Genomic DNA, 23,881 nt, shown 5'->3' on the forward strand with positions numbered 1-23,881 from the left:
ACGCAGTTTTCAATGGACATTCTCTCAACTCAGTTTTCTTCCTTTAGAATCTGATGATGAGTATTTTGATGCTGAGGATGGAGACATACAGCCTAGTAAAAGTACGAAAGCATCAGATGTAAGAAAAGTTCCTGAGGCCCCAAATGAGGAGCTCATTAATCTTCTACTAAAGTTTGAAGTTAAAGAGGTATGTATATTTGTTTGTCCATAAATATATTCTTGTTACCGCTGTCCTTATAAACTGTCTCATGCTAGACCCAAACATTAAATATATTTAAAATGTGGTATTCTATCTTCCCTAATGCCACACACGCATGCATGTGTGTACACACACACACACACACACACACAGTTCTATGAAAATAAAATGTTATTTTGTAAGAACTGATATGTGTGATCTACAGTATATCTGATCTAGTCTGGAAAAGCTTGAGACTCAATTAGGATTTTCTTTTCTATAGAAAATTTCTGTGACATATTTACTCAGTTTTTTCAACTTTTAATCTAAATAATATAGTTTATTTTCATGCTTATAGTTTAGAAAAATGCAAGCAACCTAAATTTGCAGCATTGTCTTTACAGTCATTAAGTCATGTGATAATAAAAGGAAACATTGACATGGAGCGACATTCACAGCATATTTTTATTTGGGGGAAAAAAAGAGGTTACAGTTCCAAGGAGAACAAACCAGTCAATCCTAAAAGAAATACTCGTTTCCTGAATGTTCATATGAATGTTCAATATTCATTTGAAGGACTGATACTGAAACTGAAGCTCCAGTACTTTTGCCACTTGATGTGAAGAGCTCATTGGAAAAGAGCTGTAAAGATGCTGTAAAGATTTAGTGCAGGAGGAGAAGGGGAGACAGAGGATGAGATGGTTGGATGGCATCATTGCCTCAATAGACGTGAGTTTGAGCAAACTCTGGGAGATAGTGTAGGAAGGGGAAGCCTGGTGTGTTGCGGTCCATGGGGTCACAAAGAATTGGACACAACTGAGCAGCTGAACAATAACAAAAATATTTATGCATGATTTTATTTATTATTATATGATTTGAATGCTTTCATTTAAATTACTGATTTATTTGAAATTTATTTTTGTATCTCAATTGTGTATTGAATTATCTTATAGGACTGTTTTACTGTTTCTGCTTTTCAGTTGACACTCGGACTTTTCTTAGATATATGTTTATATCACAGCTGATAATATTAGTTTTTGCTTTTTTTTCCTGGCATTTGTATTATTCTAGTTACTGTGGCTGGCTTATAGATTTTCCCAACATGTAGTAGTCCAAAACAATGATTTTATCTTGCTAACAGTTTGGTGGGTTGGGAATTCTGAAAGAGCCCATTTAGTAATTTTTGCATGTGGTCTTTCATGTGCTTTTAGTCAGATTTGACTGAAGTAGCAGTGACCTGAATGAACACTCAGAGGGCCTCAGAGATGGCTGATTCATGAGGCTGGCAGTCGATACTGGATCTTGATTGGGGGCTCAGCTGGCATTGCTGACCACAGTGCCAACTCTTGGCCTCATGAGCATGGCAGCTTCAGGGTAGTTGAACTTTTAATCTGGCAACTAGCTTCCCCCAGAATGAGAAAGCCTAGGTTGATGTTTCATGGCCTTTTGACTTTGGAAATCCTTATAGTACTCTGTATTCTGTTGATGGAAGCAGTATAACCCTGCCCAAATTCTAAGGGAGGGGGCAAAGACCTCCATCTCTTGATGGAGATCAAAGAGCTTGCATGTTTTTAAAAACATATATGTTTTATTTTTGTTGGCTAAATATACTGACTGTCATTTTTGCAGTAAATCTGGATAGTAGTGTAATAGTAAACATCCTTGTCTTACTTTTTACATTAATGGTGATGATTCTTTTATCACCAAACATGACTTTTAGCTTTGAGGTATAGGTTTTAGAAAATCGTATTGAGGAAGAATTCATGTAGTTCTAGTTTTACTAAATTAAAAGGGTAAATCAATAAGGTTATAAAATTTCATCACAATTTCTAGATAGATGTAGTTATATTCTCAATTATAGAGTTTAAGATGATAACATCCAATCATGGTAAATAGCTTGATGGTAATAGAAGAGTATAAGCAAAATTTTTACTGTTGTCTTGACGATATATATGAAGAAGGATTTTGTGTTTTTATTTTAAGTATGATTCAAAGTACTTTCTTTGGCTATCTTGATTGTTTTAGGTGATTCTGGAATTTACCAAACAACAGAAGGAAGAAGATACAATTCTAGTGTTTAATGTTACTCAGTTAGGAACAGAGGCTACAATGAGAACATTTGATTTAACCGCGGTATCTTATTTAAAGAAAATCAGCTTGGATTACCATGAAATTCAAGGTAATAGCCATAAAAATAGAAATAATAGACAATAACAGCTTTAGTATCACTTCTGAGTATATGAAACACTTATGTTTATTTAGTAATAATTATAGTAAATAATAGCTAGAACTGTTCTAAGCATCTTATAAATATTAACTCATTTAACCCTTGTAACAATGCTATGAGATAGGCAGTGGTATTATCTCTAGCTTACACAAGAGGAAATGAAGTTATAAATTGGTTACATAATTTACCCAAGATCACACAGCTAGTTAGTGGCTGAACCATGATTAAAACCCTAGAAATCTGGCCCTAGAAGATCACTACTATGATCTTCTGCCTCAGAGAGTCCATATCAATCCCCATTATCTAGGGTGTATTACTCCCATTTTACAAACAAAGGAAGGTTAAATAGAGAGAGATTAAGTGGCTTACTCAAGATTATGCATTTTATGAATGGCAAACCTTAGAATTTATCTCTGGTCTTATAATATTGAAATCCTTATTCTTTCAATTCAATAGTGTTTGTATATCAGAAACAGCATCAGGTTATAAAAATTAAAATGATGGGACATAAAATTAATTCTCTCAGTAGCTTTTATGGTTTATTCGTTCCAGGGTACATCTTGTGTACTCATTGGATGTTTGAGGAATGAAGGAATGAATCCACAGTAATTTCCTAGGCTATTATTTCCCTTAGAGAAGATTATTCCAGTGGAAAATTCTGAGCTATCTCATAAACAGGAGTTATAAGACTGCAAATAATAAAAGATGGATAATACAGTGGCTAAATCACGTCTCCCTCCCTGGCTTCTGGAGGCAGTGACTGGTATATCTCCATGAGGGAATAGAGGACATCTGGTAGTACCTGTTACCAGTTTATTTGAAATAGTTTTTTTTTTCTTTTTCTTTAATCCAGGATCTAAAAAGAAGCCACTTCACTTGATTAGCTCTTCTGACAAACCTGGGTTAGATCTTTTAAAAGTGGAGTACATTAAGGTAAGGGTCATAGAATGTTTATATATTTATTTTAATACTCTATCCTCTGGGAGGGAAAAGATGAGAGTAGATTATTAAAGGCTCTTGTTTTGTGTCATAGCTTTGAATCACAGGGATATCTACTGTTTCTCTTTCCATTGTACACCTTCTTTCTCTCTCAAGTACAGGACTAGGATTTTACAATGCCAGGCTTCTTGTCTACAAAGATGGAAGCCTGGGATGAAATAAGTTCTCCTATCTTCTGGGGCACATTCATCTACCTGCATTCATTGCTTGTGTAGGTGACATTTGGCTGGGTAGCCTACCTCAGAAGGATGCAGTCAAATTGGATTTGATTGAGTAGAGAACTGCCAGGGCTTGGAAGGGACTCAAAAGTATGTATATGAAGAATGCTGCAGGAACTGATGGCCTTTAGTTTCATTCAAGATTAGTTGATTTGTTTGATCATTCAATACCTATTTATTGAATGTCTTTTGTGTCAGATTCTGTTACGCATTTGGGATACAGAGATGGAAAACATTCTCTATTCTTAAGGACTATGTAGACCAGTAGGGAGATAGGTAAACAACAATTAAAATATAATGTGTTTGATTCTTTAATAAGGAAGAACACAAAGCGTTGTGGGAGTGGGGAGGCAGAGATACTGATCTAGCCAGAAGGCTTCTCACAGGAGATAAAACTTTGAATTTATGTATTCCCGAGGAGACAGGGATCAAGAAAATCCCCATGGAAAAGAAATGCAAAAAAGCAAAATGGCTGTCTGAAGAGGCCTTACAGATAGATAGCTGGGAAGAGAAGAGAAGCGAAAAGCAAAGGAGAAAAGGAAAGATATTCCCATCTGAATGCAGAGTTCCAAAGAATAGCAAGGAGAGATAAGAAAGCCTTCCTCAGCGATCAGTGCAAAGAAATAGAGGAAAACAACAGATTGGGAAAGACTAGAGATCTCTTCAAGAAAATTAGAGATATCAAAGGAACATTTCATGCAAAGATAGGCTCGATAAAGGACAGAAATGGTATGGACCTAAAGAAGCAGAAGATATTAAGAAGTGGCAAGAATACACAGAAGAACTGTACAAAAAAGATCTTCACGACCCAGATAATCACGATGGTGTGATCACTCACCTAGAGCCAGACATCCTGGAATGTGAAGTCAAGTGGGCCTTAGAAAGCATCACTACGAACAAAGCTAGTGGAGGTGATGGAATTCCAGTTGAGCTATTTCAGATCCTCAAAGGTGATGCTGTGAAAGTGCTGCACTCGATATGCCAGCAAATTTGGAAAACTCAGCAGTGGCCACAGGACTGGAAAAGGTCAGTTTTCGTTCCAATCCCAAAGAAAGGCAATGCCAAAGAATGCTCAAACTACCGCACAATTGCACTCATCTCCCATGCTAGTAAAGTAATGCTCAAAATTCTCCAAGCCAGGCTTCAGCAATACGTGAACCGTGAACTTCCAGATGTTCAAGCTGGTTTTAGAAAAGGCAGAGGAACCAGAGATCAAATTGCCAATATCCGCTGGATCATCGAAAAAGCAAGAGAGTTCCAGAAAAACATCTATTTCTGCTTTATTGACTATGCCAAAGCCTTTGACTGTGTGGATCACAATAAACTGTGGAAAATTCTGAAAGAGATGGGAATACCAGACCATCTGACCTGTCTCTTGAGAAACCTGTATGCAGGTCAGGAAGCAACAGTTAGAACTGGACATGGAACAACAGACTGGTTCCAAATAGGAAAAGGAGTACGTCAAGGCTGTATATTGTCACCCTGCTTATTTAACTTATATGCAGAGTACATCATGAGAAACGCTGGGCTGGAAGATGCACAAGCTGGAATCAAGATTGCCGGGAGAAATATCAATAACCCCAGATATGCGGATGACACCACCCTTATGGCAGAAAGTGAAGAAGAACTAAAGAGCCTCTTGATGAAGGTGAAAGAGGAGAGTGAAAAAGTTGGCTTAAAGCTCAACGTTCAGAAAACTAAGATCATGGCATCTGGTCCCATCACTTCATTGGAAATAGATGGGGAAACAGTGGAAACAGTGTCAGACTTAATTTTTTTGGGCTCCAGAATCACTGCTGATGGTGACTGCAGCCATGAAATTAAAAGACGCTTACTCCTTGGAAGGAAGGTTATGGCCAACCTAGATAGCATATTTAAAAGCAGAGACATTACTTTGCCAACAAAAGTCCATCTAGTCAAGGCTATGGTTTTTCCAGTGGTCATGTATGGATGTGAGAGTTGGACGGTGAAGAAAGCTGAGCGCCGCAGAATTGATGCTTTTGAAGTGTGGTGTTGGAGAAGACTCTTGAGAGTCCCTTGGACTGCAAGGAGATCCAATCAATCCATTCTAAAAGAGATCAATCCTGGGTGTTCATTGGAAGGTCTGATGTTGAAGCTGAAACTCCAATATTTTGGCCACCTCATGCGAAGAGTTGACTCATTGGAAAAGACCCTAATGCTGGGTAGGATTGGGGGCGGGAGGAGAAGGGGACGACAGAGGATGAGATGGCTGGATGGCATCACTGACTCGATGGACATGGGTTTGGGTAGACTGTGGGAGTTGGTGATGGACAGAGAGGCCTGGCGTGCTGCAATTCATGGGGTCACAAAAAGTCGGACACGACTGAGCGACTGAACTGAACTGAACAAGGGACAGAACTTGAACCAGTTGGTAATTATAATGGGAGATGGGTTTCTGATTCAGTGTGAAGACACTCCTTTTAAATCAAAGTTCTCTAAAGTTTGGATTTCTAAGAAAATGAGATTTCTTTTCCTGGAGATATCCTAAAATAGACTTGTTGAAGACCTTCTAATGGGATTTAAACATTAGGTAATAGATGGGCTGGGCTTCCCTTGTGACTCAGCTGGTAAAGAATCCACCTGCAATGCGGGAGACCTGGGTTCGATCCCTGGGTTGAGAAGATCCCCTGGAGACGGGAAAGGCTACCCACTCCAGTATTCTGTCCTGGGGAATTCCATGGACTGTATAGACCATGGGGTTGCAAAGAGTTGGACACGACTAAGCGACTTTCACTTTCTTTCACTTTCTCACAGATGGGCTAGACTACCTTGAAACCTTCTAGCCTTCATAGTTTATCATTCTGATCCCTAGCCATTTCCCAGAAGTGAGTGATGCCATGCTCTCCTCTGTTTAAAGGAGGAGGACAAATTTGTACTCTTACCATAAATAGATTTGGATGTAACTTTAAAATAATGATAATAAAATTAAATATATAATGTATTTAAAAATACAGTTGTAACTGAATATAAATAAATTAACGATTATAAGTAAATGATTTGTTTACTTTGGCCTTAATTCCTTCCTTAGAACTTTTTTTTTTTTTAGGCTGATAAGAATGGTCCCAGTTTTCAAACTACCTTTGAAAAAACTGAACAAACATTTAAGGTAAGAAATTCTACTGAAAGACTACATCCTATTTGGAAACAACCTACTCTGGAAGTCTTAAGTATCCTTTGAGGAACCATTGGAAGTTATAAATTAACCTCATAAATGTCTTTCATACTCTGTGTTTATGATTCAGGATAATAATGCTCTTATTTTGACTTACTGTGTCACATCCAGATTTTTTCTAAAGAAGGGAATGCTGTAGATGAGGGAACTTTAATTGACAAAGAACCAACAGGATTCTGAGCAAACCAGACACTATCATTTAATGCAGGGCTCAGAAAGAATGTGAAATACAAGGAGAGATGTTGAGTACTCTGGAACCACACTAAGGTAGTCAAAGAGAGGAAGAAGAGGCAAAATGTTGTTTTAGGAAGCATTAAAAAGAAAAGGAGAAATGAGTTTAGATTGTATCTTGGAGACATGGGAGAATCTATTAAATATTGATTCTTCCTTTTAATAATTTTTATGTCCACTTAGTGTTTTGAAGCAAAGAAAACAAATTCTTTTGAATAAAAAGTGAGTTTTTAAAAAAAATTTCACTTTGGTATTTCCCTGATGGTCCAGTGGTTAGGACTCCATGCTCCCAATGCAGGGGGTTGGGTTTGATCTCTGGTCAGGGAGCTAGATATCCTGCATGCCGCAACTAAGACCTGGTAGAGCCAAATAAATTAGAAAACAATCAATTTGCTTTTAGAAAATCATATATTCTTTAAAGCAGTTTGTGTACTATTTTAGCTTTCTGAAGTTATTGTTTTAAAAAATATGTTTTTTCCTATGAGTTATGTATTCTTTTTTTAATGATAAGATCATAATTGTGGTAAAAAATCAGTGACTGAGTCACTCATAATTGCATTTTTTATATTTAAATCTTGTGCATATCACATTTGAAATAATTTCTTGACATAGGGGTAACACGTGGTGATTCTGGAGTTTCATGCGCTAACATATATTTTATATAATCATAATAAACAGTCATTGAAGATTCAAAAAAGCATGTATATGTGGAATATTAGAATGACCGTTACTGGCAGATTATACACTCTATGATAATTAGGCTTGGGAAGTGGAGTAATTAGGTTACCTTGATCCCCAAAATATAGTAAGTGTAATTTATTCTGCATTTAGTCCCTATTTAAGGACTGTGTGTTGTAAGTCTTCCTTTCCTCTTTCTTCCTTCCAAGCAGTATAAGGCAGTGATGCAAACCTAGTTAGGAGCCTTTTGCATTCATCATATGAAGACTGCTGGTACAGCTAGCCTGGGAAAGTAATTTTCTTTCTAAAATATTTCTAGGTGGCTTTTTCATCTTTAAATCTGTTGCTGCATACACAAGCTCTCCTCTCTTCTATTAACTACCTGACAACCATTATTCCATCAGATGGCCAAAACATGAGTGATACCAAGGACATACAGGTTTCTACTGAAAAGCAGCAGAAAAATTCAGCTCTGCAGAAGGGTATGAAAAACATGGTTTATTTCTTGTTAGAAAGGGTTGTAGAACTGTAGAGCCAAATGGGGAATCTTAGAGACCATCTAGTCAGTCATTTACATGCCATTTCCCCTCCTTTGGTTCTTTTCTTCAAACTAAGTCATTCATGGGTGCCTGATAAATTTGATTAATACTGTTTTTTTTTTAATGTCTGTTTTTGTTCTTGTTTTGTTGTTGATGGGCGATGCCTTTATGAAAGTACTAAGGGAAGAAGACCTGTATTGATTTTGAGCTCTTCCTCCTCTCTTGGTGGCTCCTGAATGGGCTCCATAGAGGATTAATCATATCTAAAATTTTGCAGATAGGGAAATCAAGACCCACAGACATGAGGGCCAGGGTGCAAGGATATCATTGAATTGGAAAAGAGCTCGGCTTTTGAATCAGAAAGAACTCAGTTCAGATCGTGACTCTGCTACTTAAACTATGGGACCATAGGCACATTATTTAACTTCCTTGAGTTTCAGTGTCCTTATATTTATTTAAATGTTTTCTTGCTTTTACATTACAAAAGTAACACCTCACTATTGCAAATGCAAACTACAGAATATGTAAAGCAAGAAAGTGTTTCGAATCTTTAAGAACTTGAGAATTCTGTAATTATTTTAAGCAGAACACTTAATATAGGGAAGAAACCTTCATGGAATATATAATCCTAGAATCCCACTGTGATAGAATTGCTTTGTTTATTTGCAGTGATTGTATCCTCTAAAGACAGTGACATTATTCACTTCAGGCTGTTTGCCAAATTGAATGCTTTCTGTGTTGTTGTTTGCGATGAGAAGAACAATATTGCTGAAATCAAGATTCAAGGTAAAAGTTCTCATGATCTTAAAAATTGTTGAAAAGATAAGGTTTCTTTTGCAGTGCTAAAGCATATACACAAATGGAAGCCTCTGAGCTTTGAAAACTGGCTTATTTTATGACATAATTGGACTGCATACTTTTTAACTCTTCAAGAGCTGAACCACATATACTGGTGATTTGGACCTTTGTGAGAGTTGTCTCTGAAGAAGGAAATGGCAACCCTCTCCAGTATTCTTGCCTGGAGAAGCCCATGGACAGAGGAGCCTGGTGCACTGCAGTCCATGGGGTCACAGAGAGTCCAACTCGACTTAGTAACTGAGCACGCACACACAAGAGCTGTCTCAGAGGTGAAAGGAATTCTAATGTCAGTGTAGGGATGCTCTTGATGAGCTGAGCTAAGTGTCAACCCAGAATTCAGTTTAAGGTCTGTGAATATGCTTTATCTTGGTACAAATACAAAGTAACCTTCTGAAGAACAAATCCTAAGAGCGCATTATGTTCTTTTAGGCAAAAGCTGCTAAAATGAGTCTAGCTTTTTTCTCTGACTGTATCTCTACAAGCTCATTGTGATCTGGTAAAGGTAAAGAATATGTGTAATACAATTCTTGTAGAACTTAAGACCCAGAAAAGCCTAGTTTTTCTAGCTTTCAGAAAAGCTTTTTCTTTGTTCTTTCTGAACTGGCAGTGCATCTACTAATCTGAAGTTGATTCATGAAACTTTTATAGTCTCCATGTAAATGACTGGATATAAGGTATAAAGAATTTACTAAAGTCCTAAGATAACCTATTTGCACTAGGTGTAGTTTCTTCACAAGGTTGAAAGTTCAAATAATTATTTGTTAATTAATTTATATGCTTCATTGTTTATAAAACCAAAAATATCTAATATTGCACTTATCAATTGGGAGTTCAGACATTGCTAAATTTATAAAAATATCACCTACAAAATAAAGTTATGCAAGAGAAGAAAAATGTTAAGATCTTATTATGTATCTATAGAAATTAAAATAATACACTTCTTTTCAGGACTCGATTCTTCCCTTTCTCTTCAGTCAAGAAAGCAGTCACTATTTGCCAGATTGGAAAATATTATTGTAACAGATGTTGATCCTAAGACAGTTCATAAAAAAGTAGGTGGCAGTAAATCATTAATATTTTTTGGTGAATGAGAGATTTTTTTAAAAATATATTTTATTTTTTAAATGCTAATGAAATATATTTTGATAGAAAAATGTTTCTATAATGATTATAAACACTTTTCAATAGAGATTTTATTTTGTCATTGTCATTGTTCATCCACATTTCTGCTTTTCAGGCTGTGTCAATAATGGGAAATGAAGTCTTTCATTTTAACTTGGATTTGTATCCAGATGCTACTGAGGGGGATTCCTATACTGACATGTCCAAGGTGGATGGTGTGGTATCACTCAGTGTTGGCTGTATTCAGATTGTCTATCTCCATAAATTCCTCATGTCACTTCTGGTAAAGTCACCATTTATATATAGATTTTTTTGACTGAGAAGTACTTAAACAAACCTGATAATTATGATTGCAATCTTAAAACTTTGAATTTTAGGATGTGCATTGATTTGATTATTGATGTTATTTATGGATTAATGTAGAGGTCAAAACCTCTCTTTAACAGTTGAAATCATTTAATGACTTTTGTCTAGCACTGCCTACAACTGAAATTGTTTTTGCTGGAACATAGTGAATCTAAATTCTCAAGTGTAAAAACTATTATAATTTTTTTCTCTGTTTCTCAGCCATATTACTCTATGTAACTGTCAGGTAGCTCATGCATATGGATGGATAGTCAGTAATTCTTTCCTAACTTTAGAAAAATAGAACTCAACTGAAAGTTACTTGGGAAAATATTAGCACATAAATAAAAAGAAGATGGTGTTAGAAATGATGTGCTTATCCTCCTGTTTGAATTTTTCCTTTTACTTTGTGTCTTCAGAACTTCCTGAACAATTTCCAGACAGCGAAAGAGGCTCTGAGTGCAGCTACTGCTCAGGCTGCAGAAAAGGCCGCCACAAGTGTGAAAGATTTTGCCCAGAGGAGCTTTCGTGTTTCCATCAATATTGATTTGAAAGCACCAGTTATAGTCATTCCACAGTCTTCCATTTCCACCAATGCAGTAGTGGTTGATCTTGGGTTAATCAGAGTTCAGAATCAGTTCAGTCTGGTATCTGGTGAAAACTACTCAGACCCTCCAGTGATTGATAGAATGGATGTGCAACTAACAGAACTGAAGCTTTCTAGGTAATGCTCTTTCAATAATTATGTATTCAAGTGTTATTTAATATTGTCTATGAAGTTTTATGACTGTTGAAATGCACACTCAAGATACTTCTGTTGCATAGAACAGTATCTTAAATCAGTTATTTTAAAATATTTATTTATTTTTTTGACTATGTTGGGTCTTGGTTGCGTCATGCGTGATTTGCTTTCGAATGCGTAGGCTCTCTGATTGCGGTGCACGGGCTTAGTTGCTCCAAGGCATGTGGGATCCTAGTTCCCTGACCAGGGATTGAACCCATGTCCCATTGCATGGGTTCATGCAATGAATCTGCATTCTTAACCACTGGTCCACGGGGGAAGTCCTTTAAATCAACTTTTAATTTGAAAAATCTCAAGCCTGCAGACAAATTGAAAAAATAGTAGTGTGAGTTCACCTGGATTCACCAGTTGTTTACGTTTGCTTTAATTCTGTGTATGTACTTATTATTATTTAAAATATTTTAAAATTAAAAATTTAATTTTTATTGAGATATAATTGACAGATAATATTATATTAGTTTCAGATATACAGCATAGCAATTTGATATTTGTGTGTATTGCAAAATGGTCACCACAGTAAGTCTAGTTAACACTTGTCAACATACATATTCCAGAAATTTTTTGTTGTTGTTATGAGAACTTTCAAGTTGTGCTGTCTTAGCAACTTTCAAATATACAATATAGTAATATTAACTATAGTCACCATCCTATACATTACATCCCCAAGGTTTATTTCATAACTGGAAGTTAAAACATTTTTTGCTGAACTATTTGAGAATAGATATCTTATCCTTTGCCCCTGTATGCTTTAGCATGTGTCTCCTAAGAGCAAGGACTTTAATCCTCTTACATAATCACCACAGTTACCAAATTCTGGAAATTTAATATTGGTATAATATATTATCCAATATGGGTTCAATAGGGCTTGCCCACTGTCTCAGCGGTAAAGAATCCACCTGCAGTACAGGAGTTGCAGGTTCAGCCCCTGGGTCAGGAAAATCCCCTGGAGGAGGGTGTGACAGCCCACTCCAGTACTCTTGCCTGGGAAATCCCATGGGCAGAGCACATAGCACATGTGTTCAATATTCAGATTTTACCAGTTGGTCCAAGAATTTCCCCTTCAGTCCATGGTAACATGTGGCATTAAATTGTATTTTGTATTAGTGAGAGGGATTTCTGTACTGATAGACATTTTATTCTGTAATAGTTCTTTAGCCTTTCTTTGTTTTTCATGATGATGACAGGTTTGAAGAGTGTAGTCTAGTTGTTTAATGGAACGAGTCTCAGTTTTGTCTGAGTGATTCCTCATGATTTAATTGAGCTTACATTTTTGGCAGGAATGCTGTGTAAGTTATGATGTATCTTGGTCTCACACCAGAGGACATTTGAAAGTGTGTCCATTCATTTTAAAATCATTTTCTACCCCATCCAAGAATATTTAATTATCTTGAGTAAAAAAGGAATGATTATAAGGCATGTCAAGAAAAGAATCCTGGTGAAGAGCTTTATAAACTTAGAAATAGCTTGCTTTTCATCTCGCCATTTTTTTTCTCTAATCTCTGTACCAGCATATGTATGAGTCCTTGAATAACTGTATCAATAATTCCCCCATATTGTCAGTGGTATCAGTTTCTTTTTAAAAATTATTGTCATCTATCTTCTGTTTAAAGAAAAAAGTTCTCTTAAAGGCTAATTGTATATCATATACAGTTGACCCTTGAACAACATGGGTTTGAACTGCATGATTCTGCTTATAAGCAGATTTTTTCCCAGTGGTAAATAGTGCAGTATTAACAGTCCATGGTTGTTTGGAGCCACAGTTGTGGAGGAACTGCATATACAGAGGAACCAAAATATGGAGGGAAAAGTATAAGTTACATGATTGCATGGAGGATTGTCAACACCAGCCACCCCCCCACCCCACCCCATGTTGTTCAAAGGTCAGCTGTATTTTAACCTGTTCATGCCGGTGCATTGTAGGTTAAATTAACTATAAATCAAGTTTAGAAAACACTAAAACAGCATTGTGTTTCAAATCAGCATTTAGAGCAACAACTTTGGACTTTCTGTTTTTTTTAATGATATGTTGCATTTACCCCTGTGTTTATGCATATATATCAATTATATTTCACATTAGGACAGTGATCCAGCCAGGTATCTCCCATCCTGATATTCAGCTGTTGCACCCAATTAACTTGGAGATTTTTGTAAATCGGAATCTAGCTGCATCTTGGTACCACAAGGTGCCTGTTGTGGAAATTAAAGGACATCTTGAGTCAATGAATGTGAGTATATGAGTGGAAAAAACCTTGTTATTGAAAGTTGAGACTCTGAAGATTTCCTCATTATAAATCCAAATGATATGTGGACTTTTTTTTTTTTTTTACTGATTGTTGTAAGAAAAATTTCAGTGTGATATTGTCCAACAGTATCTTCATTGTTTTTAGTAAAATTTAATCTTTAGTTAAGTGTTCTTTAGCTTTTAAATTTGTTATATGTGTGTACACATTAGCAGAGATCTACTTGTAAATTATTAGTATATTATAATTCTATTTCTTCTATATGTTATATGCACAACCTTTTATTTTAGGGATATCTAAGTACCCATACGGAGAAGGCAATGGCACCCCACTCCAGTACTCTTGCCTGGAAAATCCCATGGATGGAGGAGCCTGGTAGGCTGCAGTCCTTGGGGTCGCTACGAGTCGGACACGACTGAGCAACTTCACTTTCACTTTTCACTTTCATGCATTGGAGAAGGAAATGGCAACCCACTCCAATGTTCTTGCCTGGAGAATCCCAGGGACGGGAGAGCCTGGTGGGCTGCCGTCTGTGGGGTCGCACAGAGTCGGGCATGACTGAGGTGACTTAGCAGCAGCAGCAGCAAGTGCCCATAAGATAATTATAGCATTGAATGAATCCTATTTTTTATGTTGAAGATGGCCTTTCTATTACATTGAAATTGTTATTGTTTAAAAAATATCACTTATGTGTGCATAGTAGCACTTATGTTCCCAAATTAATTTGTTAAAAATAAGTGATCTGATTTCTTTAATCATTATTAACTTTCACTGAGAATCATATTGATTAAGTAGATGAAACTAATACTGACTCATAAATCATACTGTTTTTCTCAGACATTGTCTTATCTTTGAAAATGAGATGTTTAACATCAAATAAGTAGTGAAATACTTGAGTGTATAGTGATTATGTAATTTTTTAGTCAGCATTAAGATTATTCGGTTTTTAGTGCTTTGTTACTAAGGATTTATTTTCTGTATTAGAATTGTTTCATTAAAAATGAAATTATCTTTTCTTGGAACATTGTATTTCACAGGTTAATCTAAATCAAGAAGATCTTAATCTTTTATTTAGAATACTAGCAGAAAATCTTGGTGAGGCTCCTGAAGATTTGAATAAAGTAAAACCAAGAATACAGGAGACAGGTAAGAAGCTGACAATAGGTGGCATAATATATGTTATTCACAATTTAGTAAGGGAGATATACAATAAAAATGAAGTAAATGAATACATATTTACAACTGTGATTTGTATTACCAAGAAAATAAATAAGATACTATTGAATAAAACGACAATTTGCTTTTAAGTTAAGCAAGCTGTCAGTTATTTCTAAGTTGCATGAGTTAGGAGGAGGCCAGAAAGGTTTCAGATCAGTGGTGAATTCCTGGAATAAGTTTTGAATTTGCACATACAGAAAAGAAAAAAATTTAAGTTGACAGTACGCTATGTAGCATACTCGATCTGACTTTTAAATAAGATTTAGTAGAAAAAGCAAGAGAGTTCCAGGAAAACATCTATTTCTGCTTTATTGACTATGCCAAAGCCTTTGACTGTGGATCACAATAAACTGTGGAAAATTCTGAAAGAGATGGGAATACCAGACCATCTGACCTGTCTCTTGAGAAACCTATATGCAGGTCAGGAAGCAACAGTTAGAACTGGACATGGAACAACAGACTGGTTCCAAATAGGAAAAGGAGTCCGTCAAGGCTGTATATTGTCACCCCACTTATTTAACTTATATGCAGAGTACATGATGAGAAACGCTGGGCTGGAAGAAGCACAAGCTGGAATCAAGATTGCCGGGAGAAATATCAATAACCTCAGATATGCGGATGACACCACCCTTATGGCAGAAAGTGAAGAAGAACTAAAGAGCCTCTTGATGAAGGTGAAAGAGGAGAGTGAAAAAGTTGGCTTAAAGCTCAACGTTCAGAAAACTAAGATCATGGCATCTGGATGGGGAAACAGTGGAAACAGTGTCAGACTTTATTTTTTTGGGCTCCAGAATCACTGCTGATGGTGACTGCAGCCACGAAATTAAAAGACGCTTACTCCTTGGAAGGAAGGTTATGGCCAACCTAGATAGTATTTAAAAGCGGAGACATTACTTTGCCAACAAAAGTCCGTCTAGTCAAGGCTATGGTTTTTCCAGTGGTCATGTATGGATGTGAGAGTTGGACGGTGAAGAAAGCTGAGCGCCGCAGAATTGATGCTTTTGAAGTGTGGTGTTGGAGAAGACTCTTGAGAGTCCCTTGGACTGCAAGGAGATCCAATCAATCCATCCTAAAAGAGATCAATCCTGGGTGTTCATCGGAAGGTCTGATGTTGAAGCTGAAACTCCAATACTTTGGGCACCTCATGCGAAGGGTTGACTCATTGGAAAAGACCCTAATGCTGGGTAGGATTGGGGGCAGGAGGAGAAGGGGACGACAGAGGATGAGATGGTTGGATGGCATCACTGACTCGACGGACATGGGTTTGGGTAGACTGCGGGAGTTGGTGATGGACAGAGAGGCCTGGCGTGCTGCGATTCATGGGGTCGCAAAGAGTTGGACACGACTGAGCGACTGAACTGAACTGAACTGATATACACATAGCCTAAAGGAGGGCATGGTGACCCACTCCGATATTCATGCCTGGAGAATCCCATGGACCGAGGAGGTGGGCAGGCTACAGTTCATAGGGGTGCAAAGAGTAGGACACAACTGACATGACTTAGCAGCATATACACATACATAGTGTATCTTGGTGTTCATTCCATATCTGTATATATGCTATGTATAGATCTAACTCATTCTTTTTAATGGATGCTTGGTATTAAATTCTGTTGAAGTATCTTAATTTATAAAGTCCCTATTAATGGACATGTCAGGTTTATGTCAGTCTTTCACTTTTGTTATGTTGCATTAATTATTCTAGTGCATATACTTTTTACAAGTACATGTTTATCTGTTGGGAAAATACCAGAACTACTGGATAAAAGAGTATTTAGTTTTTGTTAAAATAACAATTTATTTAGTACATGTAATAAAATTTAATTTCACTTATTGTTTTGATAGTTGATCCTCATAGAACTTATACGCTAAATGAGTATGAGTGTGTTGTACTCTCATCAGGTTGTTTTCCTGTGCCTTTTCTAACACAGCATATTATCAGATTTAAAAACTTTTGACAATTTGCTGAGTGAAAAATGGTATACCACTATATTTTTTTTGATTTTAAAGAGTTTTTTTTTTTACCTTTTTACCCTTAATGGGCCTTCTGTTTAATAGAATTAGTTACTTTTAATGATCTCTAATACCTATTTTTTAAATGATCAGGTCTTTTTATTGTCGATTGAAGAAATCTTTGCCTATTCTAGGAATTATTTTCTAAAATCAAAATATTTGCTAGAATTATTTCCCCTGGATCACATTATGCCTGAACCAATGCTAAAATAAGGTGATAGTTAAGAAACCTTGCCCTGTGTATTGCTTTCTCAAAGGTGATAATTAACAGCAGTGGTTTTCCACATGGAAAACACTAAGCAAGGTACTGAGTCTTTTGGGATCTCAGTTTGCTCATCTGGGAAGTGAGAACAATCAAGTTTTTACCTCAAAGTATTGTTATGAGAGTTAACTGCGCTAGTCCAGGTACATCTGTTAGCACAGCATCCTACACACAGGTAAGTACTTAGCAAGTGATAGCTGTTAGTGTTGTGTGTTACAGTTTGGAAAGCAAATTTTGTTGTGTTTCAGGATATGAATTTCAGGACCACAAGCCCGTAGTCATTTGGTTTTACTTTTGGTTCTTGGTATGACATAAGAAGCTTCAACTTTCCCCTGCTTTTTTTCTTATGAAACCTTCATTCTTGTCATTCTCCTCGTGATTGAACCATCTCAAACTCCATTCTGTTTGCAAAACCTGTCCTGATGTGCTCTTTCTCTGATTTTCTGCTACCTCTTATTTTAGTCTTAGAATGTCCCCTCTGTTTGAGGAGATCTTCCAGTTCCGCTTGAATGATAACTCTCCTGTTGAGACTTTCTTGACCTCCTCATGGCAGTGTCTTGCCTAGTTATGTGGTTTCTATCAACTTACATAGAGTCTGTCAACATTTGTCTATTTAGTGTGTCTATTTAATAAGCAGTTGAAGCCTGCTTATTTTCTTTGTGCTATATATGTGTGTGTGTACATGTATCTTCTACTAAACTCTGAGCTCTCTAAGGGCTGGGGCTGTATAATTCTGATCTGTAGATTTTGAATGCTTGCACCAAGTCTGGAGTACTTGTATAAGTCCTCATTCAGTATGCATGTAGGAAATGTGTGAACAGAGGTGAATGAATTTCTTTTGAACATCTTTAGGTGAAGTTAAAGAGCCACTTGAAATCTCTACATTAAAACAAGATGTGCATGTTTCACAAGATACTTCAGGAGCTGGAGTGGAAGAAATAAAATCTGTAGACATCATTAATATGCTGTTGAATTTTGAAATTAAAGAGGTGTGTAATTTTCATCTGTTTTTATAAAATGAGGTGAATAACTAATGGATATTTGGAATTACTCTACTAAAAAAATCTTACATAGGCTGTTTATAATTTGTATGTAGATGTAATGTTTATAAATTTGAGAGTTTGTTAAAGATGAGTTATATTTGGAGGATATAATATTTCATAGAGAAAATGGTAGTGTGCCCTCTAACACACTTTTCAAATGATTTTAGAACATGGAATGTGGCTTGCTTTGGATTTTGTGTAGGAAAGACAGGAAAAAGACTGAGAAAATTCTTTGCAAATTTTAGAAACCATTAATACAATAGAATAAAATGTGTATAAATTTAAAAGATGTTATCTTATTTTTAATCTGCTGTCCATCTGCAGATTTTTAAGGAAAGAGTAGATGAATTTTCCTCTTCTATATTCACACATGTAACAAATACTCACTGCATGTGCTGAGTGCTAAGGATACAAAGGTAAAAGGCATAGACTCAACTCAAACAAGAAAACTATAAACATTTTTGTAAGTATTCCCACTAAAAATGTACCTAGAGAGCTTATGGCAGTGATGGTAGTGTTTCAGGATGGGGGACCCTTTCCGGGGTTCCAGAGTGGGCTCTTGTCTGACACTCAGTAATATATTGTCTGAGAAGACACATATGCTGACAACACAAGAGACTTTATTGGGAAGGGGTGCCTGGACCAAGAGCAGTAGGATAAGGGAACCTAGGAGAACGGTTGTGTCACCTGGTTCCCAGTCTCTGGTTTATGGTAATGGGGTTAGTTTCCGGGTTGTCTCTTGGCCAGTCATCTTGCTCACCAAAGACGTTTGGTGACTCAAGGTCTTCCTGATGGTGCACACGTGACTCGGCCAATGTCGATAGCAGTGTGAGGGCTTCTGGGAGGTTGACTGAACGTATTGTCTCCTCCCTCCTCCTTTTGACCTTGCCTGAATTCTTCCGGGTTCATTCGCTGGCATCTCCTCCCTCCTTTTATCCCCTTTTATCCCGAATTCTCTCCATTAGTTTTCAGGGGAAGCACTGTTTTCCTTATTGCACGTTCTGTTACGAGACAGTTGAGGCAAGCGGTTATCATCATGCCTGGCCAAGACAGGTGGTTTCCGTCCTTGGTTCCCTCATAGTCGGAAGAGGGCATCTAAGCAGTCTGCGAGGATCAGGGAAGATTTCCTGGAGGAAGTGAGATTTGGGTTGTGTTTTTAAAGAGTAATAAAATGGAGTCTGAGAAACAGGATTCAGGAAGGGGACTGGGACAGGGTAGAGAGAGGAACCAGACATAAACATGTTTGTATGTGGGAAAGCGTCACACATAGAGGGACTTGGAAGAAGAAAATTTCCTCTAAAAATCCCTTCATCGTTAAATAGTTGTGTAGAGGTTATCTGTCTCTGAGTTAAGCATAATAAATTTTTAGACAAATGAATGCTGCTTTTAAAATCTGAAATAAATGCTTTGAAACAAACTTCGTTCATGTTAAACCTCTGTTGTTTTTCTGGTGATATTAAGAGTTACTGAAAATTTTTAAGCTTTGATAACTGAAACATTAATAGATGAATCATTCTATTTGCAAATGGGCTTCATTAACATATGTACATAGAAAAACCTATAAATCCTTTTTAATATCAGTTGTGATACATGTAATTACAGTTGTCTTTGAGAGGACAGTGATCAGGGTGGGAGGAAGCGATTTGCATCCTCCCCTACAGCTGATAATAGGCATTATCTGGAGAGATTTTTGGTGGTTGCCATCCAGACAGAGGGGGCTACTGGCAGCCAGTGGGTAGAGGCTGGTGATGCCACTGAACAGCCTGTAGTGCTTGGGACTGCTTCTGCCTGGAAAGAATGACCCAGCCCCCGACGTCATTGGTGCCAAGGCTGAGAAACCTTGCCTGGGGAGTAGTTTAAACATTGACTGTATATCTCAGACTTTGAGATTTACTCTGACACTGTCCATCAGACTAGGACCACTGGGAATTAGGCAGAACCACTTTTTTTTTTTTCATAGCTATCTTGAAATCCACTAGAATATATTGGCTGTGCTTTAAAAGTCTGAACAGGTAAGTGTGCCTTCCAAAGTAAATAACCCTAGGCAATTTCCAAACACAAATAGAAGTGCACATCTTTACATTGTGTGAATTTTTTATTATATCACTCTGCATGGTTATTAAATTGTTAACTTATCTTCACTGTATATTAGTGAAATAGTTTGTGGTAATACTGGTATCTTTTTCTAGGTTGTAATTACTTTGATGGAAAAAGCAGAAAAGAAAGGAAGGCCTTTACATGAACTAAATGTCCTGCAGCTTGGACTGGAAGCTCGAGTTAAAGCCTATGACCTGACTGCTGAAGCTTATCTAAAAAAGATTAGTATGCGATGCTTTGAGTTCACTGGTAAGTATGAAGTTATAATCTCTGTAAATTGTACATGTAATAGGCAGAGGTCCCTACCTTTTTATAAACTTTAAGCATATCTATTAGTCTCACCGTAATTATTTAATTAGTTTAAATTTATAACATTTAATAGAAAGTAATTTGATATTTAAAAATTAAAAATTCGTTATCTATGTATAATTGATCATAAAGTAAGTCTATATCTAAATATTTAGCACAAAGTAGAATATACCTAAAAGAAGAATGAAGCGTATGTCTCCAGTGTCTATACAAAACACTTAGGAACTTGTAAAAGGCAACATTATATTATAACTGTTCTCTGTGAACTGACATATTAGGAAATCACAACCCAAGTACAATACTTGGGTATAGAGCCCAGGGACCCTTTTTGAAAGGAGTTAGTTTACTAGAAAGTAAATTTTTTGTTTGATTTTTGAATTTATTTTTAAATTACAACAGTGTTTGTTGTGTTTAATAATATTAATATATACTTGTAAAAAATAACAAGCAATACAGAAATATATAGAGGAAAAAATTTAGCATTCTTTTGTAGTCTCTTCAACTTTTCAAATTCACTTTCTAAATTGCACCAAAGTAACTTTTAAAGTTAATACGGGTGTTTAAAGTTCATGGGAATTCTATGGGGTCATCTTAAGTAAAGCAGACTTGTACTGAGAATAATCCCTAGTTTAAGTATTTTATAGCTTTGTTCTTTAATATATTCTTACTTGTTGAAATAAGTAATACCAGTAGTACCAAATATTATATCATTTGTAATTGGCTAGTGCTGGGTTTTTTGTCTTTGTGGAGTATCTTGGATTTTATTTCAAAGCCAGTTTTACTGAAATATGATTACATATAGTAAAAGTCACCATTTTTAGCATACAACTCTTGAATTCTTTAAAAGTTTATTTTCATTATTTATTTTTGTCTTCGCTGGGTCTTCATTGCTTTGCATGTGCTTTCTCTGGTCAGGGTGAGCTGGACTCCTCTCTGTTCTGGTGCCCAGGACTTCTTGTTGCAGTGGCTTCTCTTGTTGCAGAGCATAGCCTCTAGATTCAAGAGCTTCAGTAATTGCAGCCCGCGGGCTAAGTAGTTGTGAAATGCGGGCTCCTGGGCACTCAGGCTTCAGTAGTTGCAGCACATAGGCTCAGTAGTTGTAGCTCAAGTGCCCTAGGGCGCACAGGCTTTAGTTGCTCCACAGCATTGTGGAATCTTCCCGGACCAGGGATGTAACCTGTGTCCCATATACCTGGCAGGTGGATTCTTATCCACTGCACCACCCAGCTCTTGACGTTTGAGCAATGTATATGTTGTGTATCTGGCTGATCTGTTTTTAATATATTTGAAATATCTAAAAGACTTAATGATCTCTCTTTCTGTTTTAGACTCTAAAGGAGGACCTCTTCACATTATTAACTCTTCCAACGTCACAGATGAACCCCTTCTGAAAATGTTATTGACAAAGGTACCTAGTTTCATTTCTAAAATTCTTTAATATTTGAATGTATGAAGTTATGTAATTCTCCCATATTTAATATCTCAGTTTTTTCCCCTGAATTTTTTTATTCTAAGGCTGGTTGATTATAGTGAATTATGCAAGCATCTGACAGTCCTGGATCATTTCAATAACCATGAGAGTTAATCATATGTTTTTGAATAAGTGGAAGTACACAAAGTTCCATTGTAATTTGAAGCAAAATATAATCCAGATACACTAGCATTTTCCCTACTTTTAGCATTTCCTCCTAGTTTGAGTTTTTGCTTTTACAGAATGTGAGAATTACTTAAGTGGTAGTGTTTTTGGCATATTCTTCTTTGCTTTTAAAAATATGTTTATAGTGTTTTCATAGCATGCTTTGAAAAGTAAAGACTATATGTATATATATTTTGCAATGTGTGAATTTTTAGTGTTTCCAACCTGGTGATTTAATCCTCCATTATTTGTAGGCAGACATTGATGGACCAGAATTTAAAACTACTCATGACAATACCAGACAAACACTTGAGGTATGTCTTTTCTAACTCACTATAAGGTTAGGGTATATGTTAATGATTAAATGTAGCTTCAAAACCATCTTTAGTTGTGAGATTGTGAGTTCTAAAGTTAGAATAAGAGTGGTAATAATAATAGATCTAATCTTGTAGATGGAAGAAATGAATATAGAGCTGAGATAAAATTATTACAAAAGTTTATTTGATTTCCTAAAAGACTATTTGTTTCCCAGGTACAAATGAATGATTCCTTGTTGAGGACAAAAATAATACATTTTTAAGGGAATTTTATTCACAACTCTTATTTGGCATCCTATTAATGGAAGCATTAAACACTTGAATTGTTGACTGACTTTAGGATTAGAAAAAAAATTAAGAGTCAGGCAGAAAGTATGGCTCAGTATAGACATTGTGCTTGGAACCATCTGTAAGGGGACTGAGCTAAGGCTGATAATACTTCCTAAATCTTTACTTAAAACCTGTCAAGTTCTGTTGAGGTTAGAAGTATGGTCATGTGTGGAAGTTGGCATAGTTTATTGTACGGTAAAGCATTAACAAAGTAATAGTGAATTCTTTCTCAAATATAACAGGTCCTTGGTTGAACTATTCTTGGGCTACTTGTATATGTTGAAGTTTGACATAAAAATGTTTCCATCTCTGAAATTTGCCTCTCTAATTGTTCATTATCTTAGGTTTCATTTTCATCTTTAGACTTAGTTCTTCATTTGGAAGCTTTACTGTCCCTCATGGATTTTTTATCCTCTGCTGTTCCATCCTCTGAACCTTCTAAGAAGGACTCGGAGCTGAAACCACTTATGGGGGAATCCAGAAGTATCATTGCCAAAACTGGTATTAACTTTTGAGTCATGGTCTCATACTTTCTACCTGAACTGTAATAATCATATATAATAACTGAACTGAACTGAATAACTTGTATTTTTAAGCTAAAATGACCATTTAGCACCTTAATATTTCTGGTGCTTTAACAGATTATGTTGGTTTCTACAGAAAGTGGATTTTACTCTTATGGTATTGATACAAATTTAGTGAGAGATTTTAAGTAAGTGTTTAATATTAATCATGTATTTATATTTGATTTCACTGCCTTGCTTTTTCATAAAATAAAGTCGTATATACTTTGCATTGATGTGCCCATAGCCTTCACTCTAGTGAAAGTAAGAAAGGAAGAAATTAAAATATGATCACAATCATGCATAGTAACAAAGGCCCATTTCAGTCAGTTAAAACTACCTGGTTACTCAACAGGTTTAAGCTTCACAAGACACAAAAGGAATAATCTTATGGAAGAGACAGACTAAGTTTGGTTTCTAACCAAAACTGTATTTAAGTCACATAGAGATATGGGCACATGCC

General features: G+C 36.3%; 1 protein-coding gene across 4 annotated transcripts in view; it reads left to right on the top strand.

Annotated features, from left to right (window-relative positions):
• Positions 1 to 23,881, top strand: part of VPS13C (vacuolar protein sorting 13 homolog C) — a 173,226-nt gene that overhangs the window by 75,087 nt on the left and 74,258 nt on the right. For all 4 annotated transcript variants that reach the window (XM_081507564.1, XM_081507565.1, XM_081507566.1 and 1 more), the window contains 16 exons: positions 48 to 187; positions 2,204 to 2,357; positions 3,259 to 3,338; positions 6,690 to 6,749; positions 8,044 to 8,206; positions 8,933 to 9,049; positions 10,070 to 10,173; positions 10,359 to 10,526; positions 11,008 to 11,312; positions 13,468 to 13,615; positions 14,668 to 14,776; positions 17,976 to 18,112; positions 20,356 to 20,512; positions 21,901 to 21,980; positions 22,463 to 22,522; positions 23,200 to 23,356. In XM_081507564.1, the coding sequence (XP_081363690.1) occupies positions 48 to 187; positions 2,204 to 2,357; positions 3,259 to 3,338; positions 6,690 to 6,749; positions 8,044 to 8,206; positions 8,933 to 9,049; positions 10,070 to 10,173; positions 10,359 to 10,526; positions 11,008 to 11,312; positions 13,468 to 13,615; positions 14,668 to 14,776; positions 17,976 to 18,112; positions 20,356 to 20,512; positions 21,901 to 21,980; positions 22,463 to 22,522; positions 23,200 to 23,356 (2,139 nt within the window). The remainder of the gene's footprint in view (positions 1 to 47; positions 188 to 2,203; positions 2,358 to 3,258; positions 3,339 to 6,689; positions 6,750 to 8,043; positions 8,207 to 8,932; positions 9,050 to 10,069; positions 10,174 to 10,358; positions 10,527 to 11,007; positions 11,313 to 13,467; positions 13,616 to 14,667; positions 14,777 to 17,975; positions 18,113 to 20,355; positions 20,513 to 21,900; positions 21,981 to 22,462; positions 22,523 to 23,199; positions 23,357 to 23,881) is intronic.

The sequence above is a fragment of the Giraffa tippelskirchi genome, chromosome 7 (genome assembly GCF_054371585.1).
Source record: "Giraffa tippelskirchi isolate mGirTip1 chromosome 7, T2T-mGirTip1v1.2.pri, whole genome shotgun sequence".
NCBI lineage: Eukaryota > Metazoa > Chordata > Mammalia > Artiodactyla > Giraffidae > Giraffa > Giraffa tippelskirchi.